The sequence below is a fragment of the Dasypus novemcinctus genome, chromosome 24, assembly GCF_030445035.2.
Source record: "Dasypus novemcinctus isolate mDasNov1 chromosome 24, mDasNov1.1.hap2, whole genome shotgun sequence".
Classification (NCBI taxonomy): domain Eukaryota; kingdom Metazoa; phylum Chordata; class Mammalia; order Cingulata; family Dasypodidae; genus Dasypus; species Dasypus novemcinctus.
Window position 1 is genome coordinate 48782224 of NC_080696.1, and position 20829 is coordinate 48803052.

The 20829-nt window shown below is 53.1% G+C and overlaps 1 protein-coding gene across 1 annotated transcript; it reads right to left on the reverse strand.

Moving 5' to 3' along the window:
* Positions 1–701: 701 nt before the first annotated feature.
* Positions 702–19905, reverse strand: SDC4 (syndecan 4). The gene is made up of 5 exons (XM_004469840.4): positions 19777–19905; positions 8105–8243; positions 6941–6978; positions 5910–6117; positions 702–2700 (listed from the first exon to the last, which is right to left on the reverse strand). The coding sequence occupies exons 1-5, from the start codon at positions 19846–19848 to the stop codon at positions 2549–2551; spliced, it is 609 nt and encodes a 202-aa protein (XP_004469897.1). The 5' UTR covers positions 19849–19905; the 3' UTR covers positions 702–2548.
* Between the last annotated feature and the right edge of the window lie 924 nt (positions 19906–20829).

Genomic DNA, 20829 nt, shown 5'->3' on the forward strand with positions numbered 1-20829 from the left:
TTCCTGGCACATGACACATGTGCCATGAGGATTTGCTGTGACTATGACCAGTTCCTTTTTGTATCCTTCTTGCTACCCTGGTGAAGCACTGGGTAACATGGAGCCAAGAGAAGTCCACCAGAGCCCAGAGATTTGGAATTAAAGTTCAACTCTGCACAGAGAAGCTGAGAGCTGGTTGCTAGAAGGATCTCATGCAGCTCACAGGTTTGTTATGAGGATCAAGCAAGAGAAGCCTGTCAACTACAATGCCTGCAGAGGCCTAGCAGGTGATGGAGATGGTGGCAAGGCAGTGAGCCACGTCTGGATGGGCCTCTGCCTCCAAGCAACTCCCAGTTGTGGCCATACATGTCAAGAATTACCAGATCTTGGATTTTTTTTTTCTCTCCAAGAGAAGGAGAGAATCTGGATTTTTATGGGAAATGTCCAGAGTTTTATAATTGGCAATTAATTCAAAGATTTTTGTGTGTTTGTCTTTTAAACACAGGCAGGCAGGCTAAACAACACACCAAAGCACATGCCATATGGGCACATTCTGGCTCCTTCCCTCCTCCCTAGGCCCTTTTCTAGCTTCTTACATCTCTGCCGCCAGCTGGCACCCTGAAGGGGTTGGGTTGGGGGAGCTCTCACCTCCGCTGAGATCAAGGGGTACAGAACCTGAAAGGATGATATTTTACAGACTTTAAAATGACAGAGGCAGGTGATCTAGAAAGTACCAGGTTTTTATTATCTTTTTATCAAAAAATCGGTAACAGCCGAGTGTGAGAGGTAGCTACAGAAGAGGTGCTCACTCCCAACATAGCCTGAGGAAAAGGCCATTGGGGGCAGAAGAGGACCCAGCCAGCTGGGACCAGAAGTTGAGGGTGGTGAAGGGAGCTGAGGAAGGGTGATCCCCCACCCCAGCCAGTGGGGCCAGGGGGAGACATGCCCTGCCAGGAATAAGCCAACAGACCTCTCCTCTGTGGAGAGGGACCCAGACAGTGGGCCCTGGGTGGAGCCTAAATCAGCCTCCCCCACCCTTGCCTGGGGAGACAAGTGTCCTCCCAAGCAATGCTGGAGCTATGACTTGTTAGGCCAGTTTATCCTCTAGAGCAGTGCTGTGCAGAGACTGAATTGTTCTAGAGCTGCACGCTCAAGCCACATGTGGCAACCAAATGCTTGAAATGCCACTAGTGCAATCCAGAAATAGGATTTTTAACTATGTAATTTGATTGATTTAAATTTGAATAGCCACATGCGGCTAGTGGTTACCATACAGGCAGTGCAGCTCTATAGCTTGGAGAAAGCAAACCAAGGAACACCAGCTGGGCCCAATCAGAAGACAGTACCAGGAATGGGGCAAGAGGAAGGGACAAAAACCCATCGGCCACACAGAATTCACTCACTCGACCACCCAGCCAACTTCAAACTGGAAATATCACACTACTTCCTGAAAAAATATACTTTATCTATTTTTCTAAAACCAAGGAAGAATAATAATATATTACAAGAAAAGAGATACAAATACCCCACCATCCCCTACATTATATTTTGGGACCTGCTAGAAAACTATGTTTCAGGAAAAGCTACTTCTTAGAGGAAGCAGCTTCAGAAAGGGCCAAGGTCATGAGCAGAGGCGTGAGAAGTATTAAAAAGAAAAAAAAAAATGGGGAGGGAGTTCAAAGAGAAGAGGGAAGGAGAGGCCCTGGCTGAAGCTATAAATAATAAAAAATATTAATAAAATCATATCTCCGGCTCTTCTCTCATTTTCAAGAAACAAACAAAAACAAAAAACCATTAAATACAGAGTTAGAAGGTGCCATGGAAACATTGAGAGTGAGGAGCATGTCAGGAGCTCCATTCTTGCCCAGGCTGAGAGGCTCTGCACTAAGGAATGAATCTTTTTGCTGTCGTATTTTAAAAATAGCCCCAATAAAAATAGGTTTACAAATATTGAACAAATTCATCTCAATATGTACTTTCAGTTCTTCCTCCTCTCAGCTTACCCTCCCCTGCCCCCCACCCCCCAAAATAAAAAAGGTTGGTTTCCAAAAGTCACTTGAAAGAGCCCAGAATGGCCCAAGGTCTACCACAGAGACTCCTGTAGTGTGATCACATTTCCCCATTGAGACGTGGGGTGTAGATGGCTCTGGGTCCTACTCCCAGTGGCTGGAAGAGACTGGCTGTGAAAAGGTGGTGAGCAGGATTCGCACCACGCCCCTTGGCTCTGGGCTTCAGAGGGGCTCTGGATGGGGCGTGATTCAGGCTAGTGTCAAAGCTGGAAGATGGGCAAGTGAGCCAATCGCAGTCTTGCCTTTAGAAAGGCCACGTTTCTGCCCATTCTTCGGCCAGGGCAATCGAGGCCCAGAGAGTCGAGAAGAGCCAGGCAGGGACAACAGAAGATGAGGTTCTCACCTCCTGACACTAGAACAGAATCAGAGCTGGAGATACTGCTGAGTCAGTATTAGGTTGCCCTCCCCCTCCCCTAATGCCCACCCTTCCAACCCTTCCAACCCTTGGCTCCCCTCCCCCCTGAGTCCAAGCCAGCAGCGCCTGGGGGCGGCTTCACGAGTTACGCGTAGAACTCGTTGGTGGGGGCCTTCTTGTAGATGGGCTTCTTGCCCAGGTCGTAGCTGCCCTCGTCCTTCTTCTTCATGCGGTACACCAGCAGCAGGACCAGGAACACGGCGAAGAGAAGGCCCACGGTGCCACCCGCAATCAGAGCTGGAGGGAGACAGGGCAGAGGCAGGTCAGAGCGGCTCCGCCCGCCCCTGGGACGCTTCCCGACTTGCGCCCAGTTCCAAATGGTCGTCCTCTCCACCACCTGCCGGTCTCAGGTATCCCGATGCCATATTTAATTGGATCCTGGTTTAGGAGTAGGCACTCCCTAGGCCCAGAGAGTTTAAGTCGCTTAAGACGGTGCAGCTACAGTGGTAAAGCCACTATTCCAACCCACGTCTGCCTGGGCCCTAGGTGGGGGGAGGTGAGGGGGCGGCGGCTCCTTGGCTCCAAGGGCCTGGGGGAGGGGATCTCCACTCCTCACACCCCATGGTACATCCGCCTTGTGCAGGGCAGCAGGCGCTGGGAGGGCCACCCTGGAGACCCTGTGTTGAAAGCAAGGGGGGGGTCCAAACGCCAGGTGGACTCCCAGCAACACGTTAGCCTGGACCCAGGAGCAAGGAAGACTGCAGCTGTACAAATCCCTAGACATGCTTCGCCTGCCCAGCAGAGCTCTGCGTCTACATTTCCCCTAAGTACAGGGGTTCCGGTCCCACGGCTGGCTCACTGGCTAAAGCCTAGGTTCCATTCTCCTCTCCCACTTCATGCCTGCGTGATCCTGGGCAAGTTCCTTCATCTTTCTCATTACAAAATGGAAATCGCACCTATCTCAGGTTTGTTGTAAGGATTAAATAAGGTAATCCACTTCAGATGCTCAGGATGGGCCTGGTATACAGCATAGGCTCAAGGCCATTGACTGTACGCCTTTGTGGTTTTTATCTGTGTCCCTAGAATGCTGAATAGGGCCTGGCACAGCAGTAACTGTTAATAAATTACATTAACAATTCAGCTCAGAGGGGCACTGCCCAAGGGCATCCGGCTACTGTCGAGCAGGTGTGGGCTTCTGGCCCCCAAGTTTTTCTGCAGAGTGCCTGTTCTCTCTGCTGAGAAAGGCCGCCTGAGTGGTTCATTCCTGTTTGTTGAGGAAGACAGGGATGTCTCACCAGATCCTTTTCTGTGGCAGATTGAGTCCCCTAATTCAGTCTTAATCAGGCTAAGAAGATTAATTTTCCATCCCTGCACACACTCCAAATCTACATACAGAATGGGGATAGACTGGCATGGAGGAGCCAAGTAAGGTTCCTTCTGGGCTAAGTTTCTATGAAAAGGCAGCAAAGCGCTCCTGAAGTATCCCCTGGAGTTGCCAGAAAAAGCACATGGACTACTGGGTATCAACCCCATTCTGGTTTCTACCATCTTACTCTCCTATGACCCCTATGACTCCCCAAAGGGTAACGGCTAAAGAGTACAGGCTTAGAAGTGACTACGGTCCTGGGTTCAGGGGCCAGGTCTGCCACCTCCTGGCTCTGTGACCTTGACAAGTTATTTAGTTTCTCTGAGACTCAGTTTCCTTATCAGGGAGGGCACAACCAACCATCCCTGCCTGATTGGGTTGACGGGGGTGCTCAGCGAGAAGCACAAGAATCATAGGGCACAGAGCAGGTGCTGTTCAAAACCTAGTGGAATGCAGGACCCCACGTCAGCTGATTCAACAACGCAGCGTTTCACATAAGGATCTTTATTTGGCTTATTCTCAACCGGAAGCTTGAAGAGCTGACCTGGCTTCAGTTCTGTCTATTGCGATGTCTCTTGCCACGTGACCCACAGCAAGTGCTTTGTTTCGCTGAACCTTGGACTCCCCATGTCTAAGAAACAGTTGCTTGGACTAAATCAATGGTTTTCAAGTTTTTCTTTAGAAGCAGCAGAGCTCTTTCTTGTTGAAACAAAACCTTATGCAAATCCCACACATGCCAGCTAAAAGTGAAACTCTGCGGTTGAATTAAGATGCGGAGGCATCACGCCATAAATACTTCCATGACGGTGTGAAAACCTGTAACACTAAATGGGCTCTGAGGGCCCCTGGCAGCATCCCCGGCCCACTCCACACAGCACACACAGTGCTGAAGGAAAGCTAAAAAGAACTCTGGCTCCCGCAGCGTGAGCGCAGGGTCCAGGGCTGAGCAGGCCCGAGTCGCCTGCGACCATCCTCCTGGGGAGCCTGGGCTGCAGGGGGCAGACTGTGATCCGCCCCTGATGGAAGCAGCACTCATGGTGAGACAGGGCTCTTTCCCTACACCTTGAGCCACTGGGAGCCTTCTGACAGCTGCTGGCCTAGCTGGTGCCCAGAGGGGACAGAACAGGGTGCTCACTCCCCAGGCCAGCTCATCCAGACTGGCCCTCAGCTGTGGCCGCCTGGCCAAAAGGACGTTCCCTCTGACAAGCCCCCACTTTGGAGACTACACCCATTCCCAGGGCTGCAGGGGAGAAGGGAGGCAGCCATTGGCCACCCGGCTAAGGGTCCCACAGCCAGCTGGGTGGAGCCACTCCTGAAGCTTCACTTGGGGACAGAGATTTCCCTATAACAGCATTACAGCCAAGAGTGCTGTGGCCCTCGGGTCCCTTGAGGTCTCAATTTTTAAATCCATCACATGAACATACTTTGTGCCCCCAGCTACCTCCAACTGTCAGTGAGGATTAAGTAGCAGACAACACTACAAATCAGAACAGCCCTTTACAGTTTGCAAAGTTGTCTTATATGCTACTTTTCATGGAATCATTACAACCAACCCAGTGAGATATCACTGTACCCATTTTACAGATGAGAAAACAGAGGCCCAATAAGTTCAAGACTACCTCAGTAAAAGATACAAGGCCACTAAATGATTGCACAGGGGGAGGGGAAGCCAGCCCTTTCCTAAGGACAGTCTAAGCATTCAAGGAAAGCTTACTTTTTTTTTTTCTTTTTCCAGGAGGTACCGAAGATTGAACCCAGGACCTCGTACATGGGAAGCAGGTGCTCAACCACTAAGCTACACCTGCTCCCATGGAAAGTTTACTTTTAATGATTAACTTCCCAAGTGGCAAGCCCAGGCTGTGGAAGTGCTTTGAAAAATAAGCGAGAAGGGCTTAAGCCAAGTGGATGGCCTGCTTCCTATTCTTTAGAATTCTTTGATGTGCAATTCTCTACCCCTTACTCCCCAACCCGACTGCAAATAGCCTGAGCAACCAGTTTAGTGGGGTGTCCTCCTTCAATGCCCCCTCCCAGAGTACATGGGGAGGGGCAACGAGGTGCCGTGTGGGCTGGAGGCACCCTTGCTCACAGGCATATCCCCAGAGCCCTCTTCCCTCTTTGTGTGAGGAGCACGGGGGCTCACCTGCCAGGACCTCTGTTCTCTCAAAGATGCTGCTGCCCTGGGACGTGCTGGACATGGACACCTCGTTGGACACATTCTCGTCCCCTTCAAAGGGCGAGATCTTCCTGGGGATGACCTCGTTTTCCTCCGGTTCCTCCAGGTCCTTGGGTTCAGTGGAGGTGCGGCTCCCAGGCCCAGCCTTCTCAGGGATGTGGTTATCCAGAGGCTTCTGGATGGAAAGGGGGTGGGAGGGGGACAGGGAAACAGCACAGTTGGAGAGGGACCCAGGGCAGGGGACAGGGACATGTGGCCCGGCAGAGCATCTAGTGCTGCCATCTCTAGGGCTGAGCTGTGTATCCCGGAGACGAAACTGACAACCACCTCCCAAAATTATGTGCCACATCCTTAACCAGACTTTTCCCAGTATATCTGCCCCAAATGGGGAAGAACGAATCATGAGAGCAAGGGAACAGGAAGCAGGTGTCCCCACTCACAGCTGGTCAGCGGTATCCTGGTGTTACCACTCTGGAGGACAGTTTGGCAAACCTTAAACTTAAACTTAAGGAGCTGATCAGAGATAGATGTATGGGCAAAAGGTGTTTGCTGTAGCGTTTTAATTTTAGAATAACAAAAAATTATAAACTACACAACTTCTTCATAAATATGGGGAATCAGGTGAATTATTATGTGTAGCCAATAAAAATGAATAGGAAGAACATTTAATAATGTGGGGAAATACTCAAGGCCATACTCAGTGAATAAAGCAGTTCACAGAACTGTTTACTTAAGCTGATACTGAGGCTGGGATGCTTGGAAAAGGGGCTACATGGAAAACATCCGCCTATCAAAGGTGGTTATTCCTGCAGGGAGGATGGACTAGCTGTGACTCGTAATTGTGCTTGCCCCCAAATGAGCCCAAGGTCACAGAGTAACGCCTTCTGCAGAGGGGCATCAGACCCCCCACTTACTCTGCCCATGGGGGCTGTATTTTCTGCCCCTCCCACCAGGTGTGTGATAGAGGAGCAAGAGCGGAGGAGCAGGTAGCTACTTACCAAGGTTTGGATCACTTCAGGGAAGGTATCGGAGTCATCTGTAGGATCAGAAAGTCTGTGTGAATGTCAGGTTGGATTCCCCGGGTAAGTGGCCCCTTCAGTCAGAGCTGGGGGCTGGCAGGGGCGGGGGGCCATGTTCTGACTTACAAAACAGTCCCCAATTGATTAACGTGCAAGTGACCAGCCCAGCCCAAACCAGCCTCAGTTGCCTCGTCTGTAAAATGGGGCTCCTACAACCTGCCTCCCCAGCTCCTTCACACGGATGTGTGAGCTGGTAGCTAGACAGATGTTTTGTCACCTCCAAACCCTTGCTCTCAAGTGTGGATCCAGGGACCAACAACCAGAAATGCAGAATTTCAGGGTCTGCAGAATCAGAATCTACATTTTCACAGGAACCTTATGGGGATTCAAGTTGGAGGAGCCAGGCTCTCCATTACAATCATCATATGAAAACACTCATCCCGCTCGGTTTATGCCAAGAGCTTTAACTCAGTTCAATCCCCACAGTGCTGAGGTGTTATCATCACTACTCCCATTTTACAGATTAGGAAACTGAGATACAGAGGTCACACATAGCAAAGGTTGGAACCCAGTACTGTTTAACTCCAAAGCTCAAACTCTGACCCTTTCACCAACCTCCTCTGGGGAAGCTTCTCAGTAGCTTCTCTGGCCCCACAGGCAGGGCCAGGCAGTCACAGGAAGATACAGAAGGTACCTGCCTTGGTCTGGCCCTGAGGCGTCAAGCCCTTCATCTGCCCCCACCCTCCACTGAAGCAGGCTCTTGTTCTTGGTTCCCCACCCTTACTCCCACACACGGAAACCCCTTCCGAGCTGGCCATTTTCCTTTCCAAAGGAAGAAAAGCACTCATTAGTTCTAGCTCCCCACACGGGGCCTACCCTGGCCTCCATCCCCACCACACTCCTGGCCGAAGGGAGGAACCCAGGACAGGCTCAGGCTGGTGCTCAGAAAACCCAAAGCAACCCGCCCTGGGGAGCTCATAGAAGAGGTTAACCCAATTCCTTCTGTTTCCCCCCCTTTTTTTGGAGGAAGTGCTGGTGCTACAGGAAAATCCCCACCACTGATTCTCAAGGCCTGGATCCCCTCCTAGAAAGCGAGACCACCATTCCATCCAGCCCCGGGCCTGCCCCCCACACCCTCCGCACCCAGATCTCCAGAGCCGGACAGCTCAAAGTCATCGGGCTCCTGCCCGGGTGCCCCCACATCCTCGTCGTCTGGCAGGGCTCCCGAGAAGTAGCCACCTTCTAGGAGGTCCTGGGGGTCGATGACTTCAGTCTCTCGGATCTGGGGGTTAAAAAAGGAAACGTATCAGCCGACAGCCCCCCCCAGGGTTCTACCATAGCCCTTGGGCCCCAAAAGGCTAGGCATTTGGGAAGACAGGCTGGGATGGTGCAAAGGGAGTCTGGAGACTAGGTCCTGGGCCCTGCTCTGCCCCTGACTTTCTGGGTGACCTTAAGCAAGTCTCTTTCTTGTTCTGGTATAATAAAAAATAGTAGTGGTGGTAGCAAGCGAGATGTTGATATGGCTAGGTACCATTTACTGAGCACTTGCTATGTTCCAGGCCCTGTTCTTAAAAACTGAGTACATGCCATTGTTAACCCCATTTTATGACCAAGGAAAAACTGCGCATTAAGTATATTACATCATTTTTTGGGGTGACACAACCAGGAAACGGAGTGAAGATTAGACGTAGAGGTGCCTGATCCCAGAGTCTGCGGTCCCGACGCACACAGGCCAGCTCAAGGGACAACACTCTAGGGTTCCAGGATGGTGGCAGCTGATTCACACTGGCAGGAAGAGGGGTGCCGGCTCTGGTCTAGCGCAGTCAGGGGACAGCTTTCTCAGCTGAGTCAGACTGGGCTGGGACAAGCAGGGCTAGCTCACCCGGGCCCCAGGACAAACCCAGGCCAGGGTGGGGTTCAGGCCTGGTGACTCAGGCCATGCCTAACCTCATCTCAGTACTCACGCTTTCAAACATCTATTCAAACAGATGGATTCCATGCCAGCACTGCGCAGGGCACAAAGAAACCCAGCGCGTGCCCTGACGGACCATCCCCTCCAGCACCCATAAGTGGTCACTCAGCCCCCTATGCCATGGAGACCCGACAGGTCACAGCAGGATCTTAAGTCCACCCCCACCAATAGGCTTTTAAGAGGAAAGTGTCAAAGGTTCGGGGAGGCAAGGGTGCTACAGCACATTAGCTACTTTGCTCTCAGACCCCAGCTCAGATGTGTGGAAAACAAAAAACTCCTTCAAGTCTCAGAGGGCAGGAGACATTCAGCGTGCCCACCACCTTTCCTCTAGCTTTCGGGCTCAGGCTTCCGCCTGCCTGCAGAACTGCAGCCCCTGGCAAAGTTCATGAGTTCAAATATTATAGCACCTACTATTAATATTTGCCAGGAGAGTTGGAGTTTTTGATCGCGTTCAAAGCACGCTTACCCAAGACATTCTCATCTTCTTCCCCAGACCCCATAATTGCAGGGGGACCCTGCTTAGGGTCAAAGAATACAGCAAGGAAAGACCCAAGGAGGATAGCTGGTCCTGTTCTGATTCACAGAATTTGAGAGAAGGGCAGGGACTTGCCCAGGGTCTCCAGTGAATTCGCAGCAGAACTAGGAAGGAGGCTGGGTCTCTCTGACTGCAGTCCTCCACCCAGCTGTCTGCCAGTGAAACCAGGGAGCCGGAGAGGTGTCTGAGAAGGAACATCCGTTCCCAAGATGAGGGTATCATCACAGCAGGAGAGGCCCGGACTCTCCCCAACTCTCCCCTGCTGCCTTCCGGGGAGAGGCAGGGAGAGGCGGGGAGAGGCGGAACCTGTCGCTGGAACCCATCCCGCCCTCTTTTCCACCCCCACAAGGGCAATCCTGGATTCCTGGAAGGGAGCAGGGTCAGGCCCCGGGGTAGGTAGTGGGAAGGCAACCCCTTCCCCCAAGGCAGGAGAATCTCTGCTCTCGGGCTCGGAGTGCCTGGGGGAGGGGAGCCAGGAGGGGTTAAGCCTGGTCAGGAATGACTTCACAACTAGGGAATCAGGAGCCATGGAGCTGCTGGCATTGGAGGCCCGCCCCCGCACTCCGCCGTGCCTGTGGCTTTGGTTTGGCAGTGCAGAAGGAAGGCTCCCTGCCTTGCACAATCCACCCCGTACATAGGGCGGGGCCCTGTCCTCCCAGCCCCGTATCCTGCTGCAAATTCCCTCGCTGTCTCATCTGGACCCCACTCAGCAGGCCCTGGCTAGACACTTAGCACAAAGTAGGTCCTCTTAATGGACTCGTTTTGCAGAGGTGGAAAAGGGGGCTCAGAGAGCTAAAAGCCACTTGTCCAAGGTCACACAGGCAGAAAGGGACCACGTTGGACTTGAACCCAAGTGTGGGCCACCTGTGCTTTGAACCACATACATGTAAATACACACATGAATGCAACATGTACCTCGAGCGGCCAGCCCACCCCAAGCCAGGAGGGAGCCCCGTGAAGTGGGGGTTGGTTCCAGTCCTGGTTGGCAAAGACAGGACTTTGGTCATTTGTTGTCCCACCCAGCCTGGATATCAGGCTGTGGGCGGTCAGGGATCAAAGTCCTCAAGGCAAGGGCTGGGGTTCCAGCCTGGGGCTCTTGTCAGGGGAGACCCTTCCCCAGCCCTCAGGGTCCCCAGGAGCCAAGGAATGTTGTTTATCCCTTCTGCCTTTCTTTTAGTGTGTCAAAGTGCTAAGAAGGGTTACAAAACAACCCATGGGATTAGCACTGATTGGCTGCTTGCAATTACCCATCTTACATCAGAAACGGGTGTGCAGCAAAACTGGGGCTGCAACCCCGGTTTTCTCTCAGTTGAGTGCCCTCTGTGGTGGCCCGGTCATTCCTGACCCTGCGTTTTTATGTGGGGTTCGCCAGAGGGGATGAACCATGTGATTAAGGTCACAACAGGGGTCAGCGGCCTGGCCAGGATTAGACCCCCTCAGGCACCTACTCCAGGGCTCTGAAAGGACAGGACCTTCAAAGGTGGCATTCGGTGAACCCGAGGTGTCCCTCCTACTGCAAGTCAGGCGGCTCGGAAGCAGCTTTGTGAGGCAGTGCTGATGGGAGCGTACAGCATGACATCTTCCCGGTGGCCCAGGGGCACCTTCTCTGCCCACCACCCCTGACAAGAGGGCATGCTCTCAAGTGGGTAGGAGCCCTTTAAGACTTGGCCAGCAGGACAAACCAAGCCCCCGTGGGATTGTGGGCAATCTCCCGCTTCTGGTAGGTGCTGGGGAAGGCGACACAGCCCTCCCTTCCCCCGCCCTCTTTTCAGACAAGGCCCATTCAGTATGGGGTGGCTTTGAAGAACCAGGCCACCCAGCAGCCAGGCCCGGTTCTGACCAGAGAGGACCCCGCCCTGCTCTTGGCTGAGGATGTGGTCCGCTCTCCTCAGCTCACCCCATTCCTGCCCAGGCACATGTGCTCACACGTGTGTGCCTGTGGGTGCACGCCCAGGTGCCCCCTCTGGGCCCTCAGGCCTCCCTGCATCTTCGCACCTTTCACAGGCACACAACAGAAGTCGCCAAGCTGAACAAGGCAGCCGGCTGGGTGCCTCACACCCTGCTGGCCCCATCCCTGGTGGGTGTCTGGGGGCTTACGAGACCCTGGATGCTTCTTCAGACTGGCTAGGGAAAAGCAAGGGTAGGTGCTGTTTGGTTCCACAGGGACTAACACCTGCCAACATAAGGTATATCTCTACATCGCCTTTTATAGGCCAGCAAACAAACTGAAGCCGAGGGATTTTGTCAAGGACGCACAAGCAGCTGGCAGCAGAGCTGAACTTGGAGCCTAGTTCTTCCAGCTCCCACTTATCTGGAGCGGAGGCTTTGCCAGTGGGAAGAGTTTTAGCAAATCCACAGGCCCCAGCCCTCACTCAAGATATACCCCACTCCCCAGCCCCCAGGGAATGGGCATAGGGCTGGGAAGAGGTCATTCTATATCTTCGGTTACCCCAGGCAAAACATGGGAGCTGGGGTGACTAACCCAAGCACCCACTAGATGTCGGATGCCCTGCTGGGCTATTTCTCTATTTGGGCTCAGCCCTCTCGTAAGTGCTCTCCCTATTTTGCAGGTTGGAAATTGAGGCCGAGTTGCGTCACTCATCCAAGTCGCAGAGCTAGAAAGCAACAGAGCTGGAATTCAATCAAACCTAGATCTTTCTCAAGTCTATGCCCTAACCACAACCAACCTTCTCACTGCCGCCCACTCTTCACCTCTCCACCCTAACCCACAATACCCACTATCCTGGCCAGGGCTCCAGGGCACCCCTTCCCCTGGCCCAGGAGTAAACAAAGGTGAAAGCGAGTATTGCTTAAGCAAAGGAACAGAAACTTGGCGGAGGCATGGGGGAGGAGTTCAGGGTCAGGGCTTGCTTAACTGTGAACTGGAGGGAGGACAGAAGGCAGAGGGCAGGAGAGCCCCCCCCCCCCCCCCCCCCGCTCCTCCCAGCTCTTTGCCAGGGAAGCTAAGGATCAGGGACACAGACACTGGCTTGTTTTGGGAGGTGTGACCTGAAGGGTAAACCAGCAAGCCAAATTTGGATGGCGAGGGAGAGGGTGAGCACATTGGGCTCCAACTGCTGAACCCACCAGTGTGATTCTAGGAGAAGATCCGAGCCAAGGCGTTGGCACAGTTGCCACACTACCCATCCCTCCTCTAAAGGATGGTGAGGATTAAGTGAAATGCAGTGTGTGTGTATTAAGTGTGTGCAAGGGACTCAGCACATGGCCTGGCACACAGCAGGTGCCCAATGAGTAGTGGCTAATATTACCCTCCACCTGATGTCCCTCTGCTTCCTAGCTAAAGGGGTCAATGCTCAAAGGGCCAGAGCTCCACAGCTCTGGAAAAGGTGTAGAAGCCATACCATTGCTGGAAAGAAGCTAGTCGGTAGTCAGGGAGATGCTTTGCCAACTCCAAAGGGACAGACCCTATAGTGGGATATTATTTGCAGCCTGTACAAGAGAAACAGATCCAGAGATGGGCAGAGAGCTGCCCAAGGTCACACAGCTTTGAGCACCTGTCCTAACCAGATAGAGGCAGAGGAAAGGTCCTTTTATTTTTAGAGAAGGAGCAAACAGCTGTGACTACAGACACCTGAAAGTGTGCTTGGGGACCTGTATCCATAGCCTATTTCCTGGTCTGCCTTGGGGACAAAAGAAACTCAAGAAAGCAAAAAGAAACCACATATCGTCCCATGGCTTGGCACTCTGGAACCTCAAGAGTTAAGCTAGGTCTGGGGGTTCGAATGACCGGCTCTGCCCACTCCAAGGTCAGGTTACTTTCAACACAATCACTCTGGAGGGAGCTGGGTCTGGCACTGCCAGAAGCCAGCTTTTCACCAAACCCTCAGGGCAGCCCATCCCCACATCAAGGGTTCCAGGATCTTGGGGTGCCAGCTCGTAATGTGGGTTTCTGGAGTCTCTGGAAATCCCCGACAGGAGCGATATAGCACCCTGGTCACTAGCTCCCCATGTGACCTTGGAAGATTCCCTCTCTGGGCCTTGATTTCCCCAGTTCTCAAAAAGACAAGCCTCCCTCTGTCTTGAGGCCCTGTGGCCAAGCTGGGCACCGGGCACTGCTCCGATTACCGGTGGAGACAGCTGGGAGGGGGCCGGCTCCCTCAGGGCCTCCGAGACAGAGGTGCATTGAAGCTGGAGCTTGTAATCTAGGCAGCGGATCCGAAATCCCTGCTGGATCCACGGCCGGGAGGCTCTCAAGTCGCAAACAAGCCTCTTGTGTTCTCGAAAGCAGAGTCGATAGACTTCGCCGGGCCATGTCTTGGCCGATTAGATCAGCCCTGGGTGCTGGCTTCCTGCCCCTTCCCAGCCTCCCTGGCCACCTGGGGAAGCCTCTGCTCCAGACCGGTCAGTCTGTCTCACAGACACTCTCCTGGCTGGACTTCCCCAGGGCCAGGAGTGACCGCCCCAGCCACTTGTCACCCTGCCCCCACACCGGAGTCTGAGTGGGACAGCCAGTCCTCGAAGGCCCTGCCACCGAGTCACCATTTCCACACGTACCAGCTGCTCCCGGCCTCTCCTTTCCATTACCCCAGGTGTCACCTGACTAGCAGCCTCTTCCACTCCAGTGCCAGAGAAAACTGGGGCAGCCGGCAACCTGGGGCTGAAGGATGGGGGAGGGGAGATGCTGAATAGGAGGGCCTGGCCTGAGAGGGGGAGAGGGACAGGGGACACCCAGTAGCAGGGTAGATGGGCTGACAACTGTAGAAGGTCAAAGCTGGAAAGACTGTTGAGATCAGAGAGCAACCTTTTGCGGAGTCCTGAAGCCCTCTGAAGTGGATGAAAAGGACTGAGCCTCAAGAACTATGACACAATTGATTTACATTTTCAAGGAGTGTAGACATCACCTCCCCAAAGTCAGCCTACGGCCAGGTGAAGATCCCTTGCCTAGCCGCTAATAACAAACTAAACTTAAGCCAGCACTTCACAGTTTGCTAAACACCAATTAGATCCTTGAGTGCACAGGAGTTACAATCAATGTTTTATAGAGACACTGAGGCCCGGACCAGAGAAATGACTTATTAACTACCTGCGAGTCCTCCTGAGTGGCAGCGCAGGGACTGGAACTCAGGTTTTTCTGGCCGTGAGACTTGCCCCATTTCCCCATTACTCGGTTTCTAGTAGACGAGGAGAGGAAGGCGCCTCAAAGTGCAGGAATGCATCCAAAGGTGACCAGAGGGTTAATAACAAACCAGCCCAAAGGAGAAGCCAGGCTTCTTGTTCACTGAGGGTTAAATCAGGCCCCAACTGTCACATTCTCTTCCTCCTCCCTGGCTAGGGCGTCATGCAATGAAAATGTGTGAAAAATGACAACTGGCTTCTCAGAACACTCTACCTTTGCTGTCCACTTTTCTGCCCCCTTCCTCAAAGTTCAGAGTGGTATTTCCAAGTCCTTCTGCCTCCTTAACACCACAAACTGCCCCGACTTCTATTGAAAACTGCCCCCGTCCCCCTAGATGGTGACCCCTGAGTCCTGGGCTATGTCCTGGGCAGTCCTGTCTCCTCTGCAGCCCTCTGGCCCCCTCCTCTAGGCTGCAAAGGGTTCAGCGTGGGTTTCCTGGCAATCCAGGTAAGGGGTGGGGCTTTGGGGGAACTGGTTCTGGTTTAAATATAAACTCATCTGATAATTAGCAAACAGCCCGCTTCTAAAATCAACAACTAGGCGATTTGGGCTCCACAGGTCCCACCCTATACTCCTCCCTTCCCAACTGGCAGCTGTGGGCCCAAGGGCGGGAGAGAAAGTTTTCCGGGTACCCTGGGGGTGGAGTCCTCAAAGGTGTGGACCACTGGGCATCAAGGGGGTCTGGATAAGAAAGGGAACTGTCACTAAGTCACACCTCACGCCTCTTCCCTGCCAGGCATGGTACCTGGCGCCCTTATTTGCAGCCTTGTTATTCCCTTTAAGCCCCACTACAATGGCTTTGTGACCTTACAGACAAGGAAGCTGAGGCTCCAAGAGCTTGAGTAGCATGCCCAAAGTCATGTGGCTAGTAAGAGCTCTCAGCAAGTCTGCCTGACTCGGGCCAGTACAGCTCAGTGCCCTGCCCTCCAGCCAGCCCCAGCAGGCAGGGAGGGCGCAGCAGAAAATCAAAGAATCCTGGGGTTGAATCTGGTCTTTCCCTGCTTGGCCCTGTGAACTCAGACCAGCTGCAGCCTCAGGTTTTTTGTTTTTTTGTTTTTTATTTTTTCCATTTTGAAAACAATTTATTGAAGTATATCACTCATACATGAACATACATAAACAATAAATGTATAGTAGAAGATATGAACGTACAAAACAAACATGCATAACATCATACAGGGCTCCCATACAGCACCCCGCCACAAATACCTTGCATTGTTGTGAAACATTTCTAACAAATTATGAAAGAGCATAAATTTAAGAGTGTTTTGCTTTTTTAAAAAGCAAGATGGTGCTACCTGCTCTGTGGAAGTCTGAAGACCAATTCTGAGGACTGGCTGAACTCTGTACACTGTCAAAGTCCATACACAGGCAAGGGGCCGTGATGGTTTGGGGCCCAGTATAAATGTTCCCTCTATGCCCCCCTCAAGGCCTGTAAACTGAGATGCTGACACTGGCTCAGAAGATAAGCCCATTCCAGCACCCCTCCCCACAAAGTCATCCTACTGACCTAAGGGAGACTGAAAGGAAATGGGTGACTCAGGCACCCACTTCTCCTCCAGTGACTCAGAGAGCTCTGTCCAGCCTCTTTCCCCAATTTCATGCATCCTTTCGGAAATCACACCCCTCCCCTCCCCTCCCCTGTCCAGTCCAATTCTTCCCGAAAGGGAGCTGGGGCTGGGAGCCCAGCCTGGCTTCCCAAGTCCTCATTCAGGCGGGCTCAGCACTCCACGTCCTTGGAAAAGCCCTCTGTTTCTAGGAGCTAGGGATGGCAGGAGCTGAATGCCCCTGCCCCCTTCTCTTCTGAGACTGGGACTTGTTTAGACTCTTTACTGAGGAGGCCAAGAAAGCTCTCCTCCCATCAATGAGCCCTCAGAGGAGGAAGGACCCTTAGAGGGCACTGGGCCAACCTCCTCATTTTAGAGCTGGGGACACTAAGACCCACAGACAGGGCATGATTGCTCAAGGTCACCCAGCAATTCAGAAGTAGTATCCAAGGCATCTAACTTTGAAACCAACAAATTCCCTCACTGGAATGTTCCCTGAGGATGCTCAAACCAGACACCTTGCACTCTCAGGAAGACCTGGTTCTGACCTGGGACAAGCCACTACGGTCCTCTGAGCATCAGTTTCCTATCAATGGAGACAGTTACACCTACCTTACAGCATCACTGGGAGATTCACACTAGTAATAAATAACCCCAGTGCACCTTGAGAATGAAGTTATGTGCATGAATTTATTCATTCATACAAACATTTCCTGAGTACTACTGATGGGACAGGCATTTCGCTAAAAGCAAATAGAGCAGAGTTCCTGCCTCAGGTGGCTGGGAGGGGGGCTCTGAATGTGGTGGGGCATGTTAATTTCCTCATGAACCATGAATTTCTTCAAGGGAGGGAATGCCTTAGATTTCTTCACTATTTCCACAGACCCATGTGCATAGCAGACTCTCAATTAATTATTAATAGACGACCAGCACTGGAAAGGCCTCTTGAGGCCCTCCATTTTACAGATGAGAGATGTCAGTCCAGAGAAGGAAAGAGACCTTCTCCCAACCTCACAGAGCCCTGCAAAGTGTAATCCAAGTATTTCCCTGGGTGTTTGTTAACTCTCTGGGCTCTAAGAGGTCCCAAGAGTTCTCATGGGCCACTCAAGGTTTCTAGATCTCCCCTGGGCTTCCGCCCCCACTCCAATTTTGTGCAGTCAAGGAGAGAACTCTCAAGCAGACCAGAAACATCGTTAAGCTCAAGTACACCCGGTGGGTGGGAGACACTTCGCTGGGACTGCCTGGGCCTGGTGCCAAGTTGGTAGGCTGAGCCCCTGGGTAGCAGCATCTCTGGTGGGGAGGGGGTGTGTCCAGCTTCCAAAACAAGGCTGCCTTTAATTGGCCAGCAAGGGAGTGGCAGGAAGGCAGATCAGGGGAATGCTCCCAGCTGGACAGGAAGAACTGGTTTAGGGTGGCAATCCCGCCAGGCAAGGGAGGGCAGCTGGGTGCTCAGCCTGGGCTCTCTTCCCAAAACCTTTGGCACTAAGGGGGAGATGAAGAGACACCACCCAAGGAGAGGGGCAGGACTTTGGATTAAATCTAAAATTTTGGGAGGGGCCCCAATAGTCCTTTTGGGGAGGGGGACTACTGGGCAGCAACAGGATGGCCAAGATGCTCTCTGCTATCCCAAAATGGTACTGTTTTACCTCTCAGTTTCCTCAGCTGTAAAGTGAGCATAATATACTCCCCATACATGAGGTTTTGGGGAAGGATATAATGCACCAGATCTGGCATAGGAAAAGCACTCAACAAATCATTACTGCTATTAGCAAAACCCTTCTCCCAGGACCTGCAAAATGAAAAGGGCAGCCGGATCGTTTCTATGGTCTAAGCCAGCTGTAACTAGGTCTGATTTTTCCGGCCACAACCCAGAGAGGAAGGGGGAAAAGGCAGCATAAAAGGAAGCTCTGTGACCTAATCAGAAGTAGAAGGTCTGTGACCTGAGCTGGGAGGGGGAGAGCCTAAGTTAGGAAGAGGCAGAGACCTCTTTCTTGGGCAGCAGCTGCCCATGGCTGACTTCTCCCTCAGCTGATCAATCACCAAAGGTAGAAGTGACAAAGCCCCCTCCCCCCAACCACATCCTTCCAACTGGCCCCCAGGGAATGGCTATCTGCTCCCCTCACTGCGTTGCATGTGACTGCCCAGGCAGTGAGCTCAGCCATCTCCTGAGTCCTTTCCTCTTTTCCCACATTGCCCAGGCCGACTGCTGGAACCCCAGAGCGCCTTGGCGCTTCGCTCAGGGCGCCACCGCAGGGAGGTAGAGGACTGGGGTTCTAGTGCTAGCTCAGCCTTGGGTTTGGAGGAAGTCATTGCCCCACTCTGAGCCTGTTTCCTTCCAGCCCCAAATCTTAACAGATTCCAAACGAGTCTTGAGGTACCCAAAGATGGGACCCAACAGCAGCCACTCAGAGGATTATAAAAACCAAGTCTCCCCTTGTCACCCTGTTTGCCTAAGTCTGAATAGGACACTGCTCCTCTTAGCCGTGTGACCTTGTCTCAGCACCACTTACTGTTTAAGATCAGTACTCAGTAGAATTGTGCTGGGACGGCTGTGGTTCAGTGTGTCATTCATTCCTCAACGGGAGTCTCCCAAGCAGAACTGAATTTTCCCTAAGTAAACTCAGGGGAGTCGGAGCCCCAGAGCTTTTACGGGAATAAACAGTAATGATTAAACTACAGGGACTCACCCCCCAAAAAAAGCTGGGGCTACAGGGTCTGAAGGGGGCACAAAGCCATGTCTCCCAGCAGTTCCTGTACCAACTTCCCAAATGAGATGGCCTCCCTCCTCCCCAGCTGGCTTTTGGGGGCTTTGTAAACTATGACCGATTCCAGGGGGCAGCAAGAAGAAAAGCTTCTCTCCCCTCAGCCACCTTCACCCCACTCAGAGTTGACCTTTCAATTTCCCCATGAAACACTCCTCTTGCAAAACGCAGAGGCTGTTGAGCTGGGGAAGTGCTGAGCCTAAAATCATCTCTTCCATCCCACCTGGCAGGATGAGAGTTCCAACTTTGAAGGGACATACCCTAGGGAGGTTATTGGTCACACACACACACACACACCCGCCGCCCTCCCCAATATCCTTTGTACAAATGGGGAAACTGAGATTCGGAAGGGGCAGAGCCTTGCCTCAAGTCACCAGGCAATGGTTGGGCTGGAGTCAGAACTGAGGTCTGAACTCCGTCCTCCTCTCCCGCGTGTGTGAAGCAGGGCCCCGCAGAGCCCTAACCCCCTCCGCCTTCCGAGTACACGCGACACCCCTTCATTCTCAGACCATGGCAGATCCTGGAGTGCCCGCTCTGGGTGCCCACAGAAGGCGAGGAAGGAGAATCGGGGCTCCGAGCCTGCCCCAGGATCGCCACCAGGGAAGCAGCGAGGGCGTGGGGGAGAAAAGTTGACACCGGCTTAGTCACGTCTGAGCCTGAAGCCGGCGGCGGGGCCGAGGCCAGCGGAGGGCTGGGGGCGCACGGCCCTGAGCCACCCCTAAGCCCCGGGTCCTCTCTGCGACCCCAGAGCAAAGTTTTCAACAAAGTTTCCCGGCCTCGGCGAGGGCAGCCCCCCTATCCCAGGCTCCCAGAAACAAAGGAGGGGTCGGCGCGCGGGTGCGAGCGATCTCCAAGCACCTACCGACTCCGCGGCGGCGACAGAGACGCCCACGAGGAGCAGCAGAAGCAGCGCGAGCTGGCGGGCGGGGGCCATGGCGCAGCGGTCCAGGGGGAGCGCGGACGCGGCGAGTGGCCCCGGCGGGCGCGCGGCGCGTCTTATAGGCGGCGACCGGCCCCGCCCCGGCCCGCCCCGCCGCCGGCCCCCTCGCCCGGAATTCCCCAGCGAAAGCTGGGCCTCGGGGCGCTGCGCCCGCCCGCGGGGCTGGAAAGCCCGAGAGGCCCGCCGGGCGCGCGGGGGCTGGCTCCCCCTCGGCCGGGAGCCCCAACACTCTTTATTTCACTCGCCGCCAGGCGGGCCTCCAGAGATCTGTGTGTCTAAATTCCATTTTATAGTTGGGAAAACTGAGGACAGAGATGGGAAGGACTTGCTCAGGGTCTTCAGTTTAGAACAGCGTTCTTCAAAATGGGCGCGCCCCCCCTCTGCAGGTATGGAAGACAGGCCACGTGCGCCATGAGCACGGGCTGTTTTAAGGCAGGGCTATGGTCACTTTTTCTGTAAAGGGCTGGAGAATTTTGCGGGCCAGGCTGGGTCGAAACTGCCCAAACTGTCCCATTGTGGGTCGAAAGCAGATGGACAACACTTAAAGCAATGAGCGCGGCGCAGTAGTTATGGACTTCTGGAATTTGAATTTCATATAATTTTCACGTGTCGCAAAAGATTTTTCTTTTGATTTGTTTTCAACTGTTTAAAAATGTAAAAGAAAAAAATTCTTTCCTACGGGTGGTACAAAAACAGGTGATAGGAGGAATTTGGCTTCCTGGTGCTGACCCGTTTTAAGGGATTCAATTTCTAGATTTTGAGCTTACTAAAAAGTTTCATCTTTCTGAGAACTGGCCTGCTATTTGACTTCTGCACTATCTCCAAAAGCAAGATGTGCATCCCCCTTACCCAGTCTGCTTCTTCCTACAGTGCATTGTGGATGGGGGTGGGGTAAAATCCTTTGGGACTCCAAATATAGGTACATTGGAATTAGGGGAAAACGTCTCTGATAAACAAAGCACCAAAGCTGCCCAG

Coding starts and splice junctions, on each gene's coding strand:
- SDC4 (XM_004469840.4), bottom strand. CDS start 19,848: ATGGCCCCCGCCCGCCAGCTCGCGCTGCTTCTGCTGCTCCTCGTGGGC. Junction 8,244..19,776: donor CTGTCGCCGCCGCGGAGTCG/GTAGGTGCTTGG, acceptor TTTAACCCCCAG/ATCCGAGAGACTGAAGTCAT. Junction 6,118..6,940: donor CTGAAGTGATCCAAACCTTG/GTAAGTAGCTAC, acceptor CTTTCCATCCAG/AAGCCTCTGGATAACCACAT.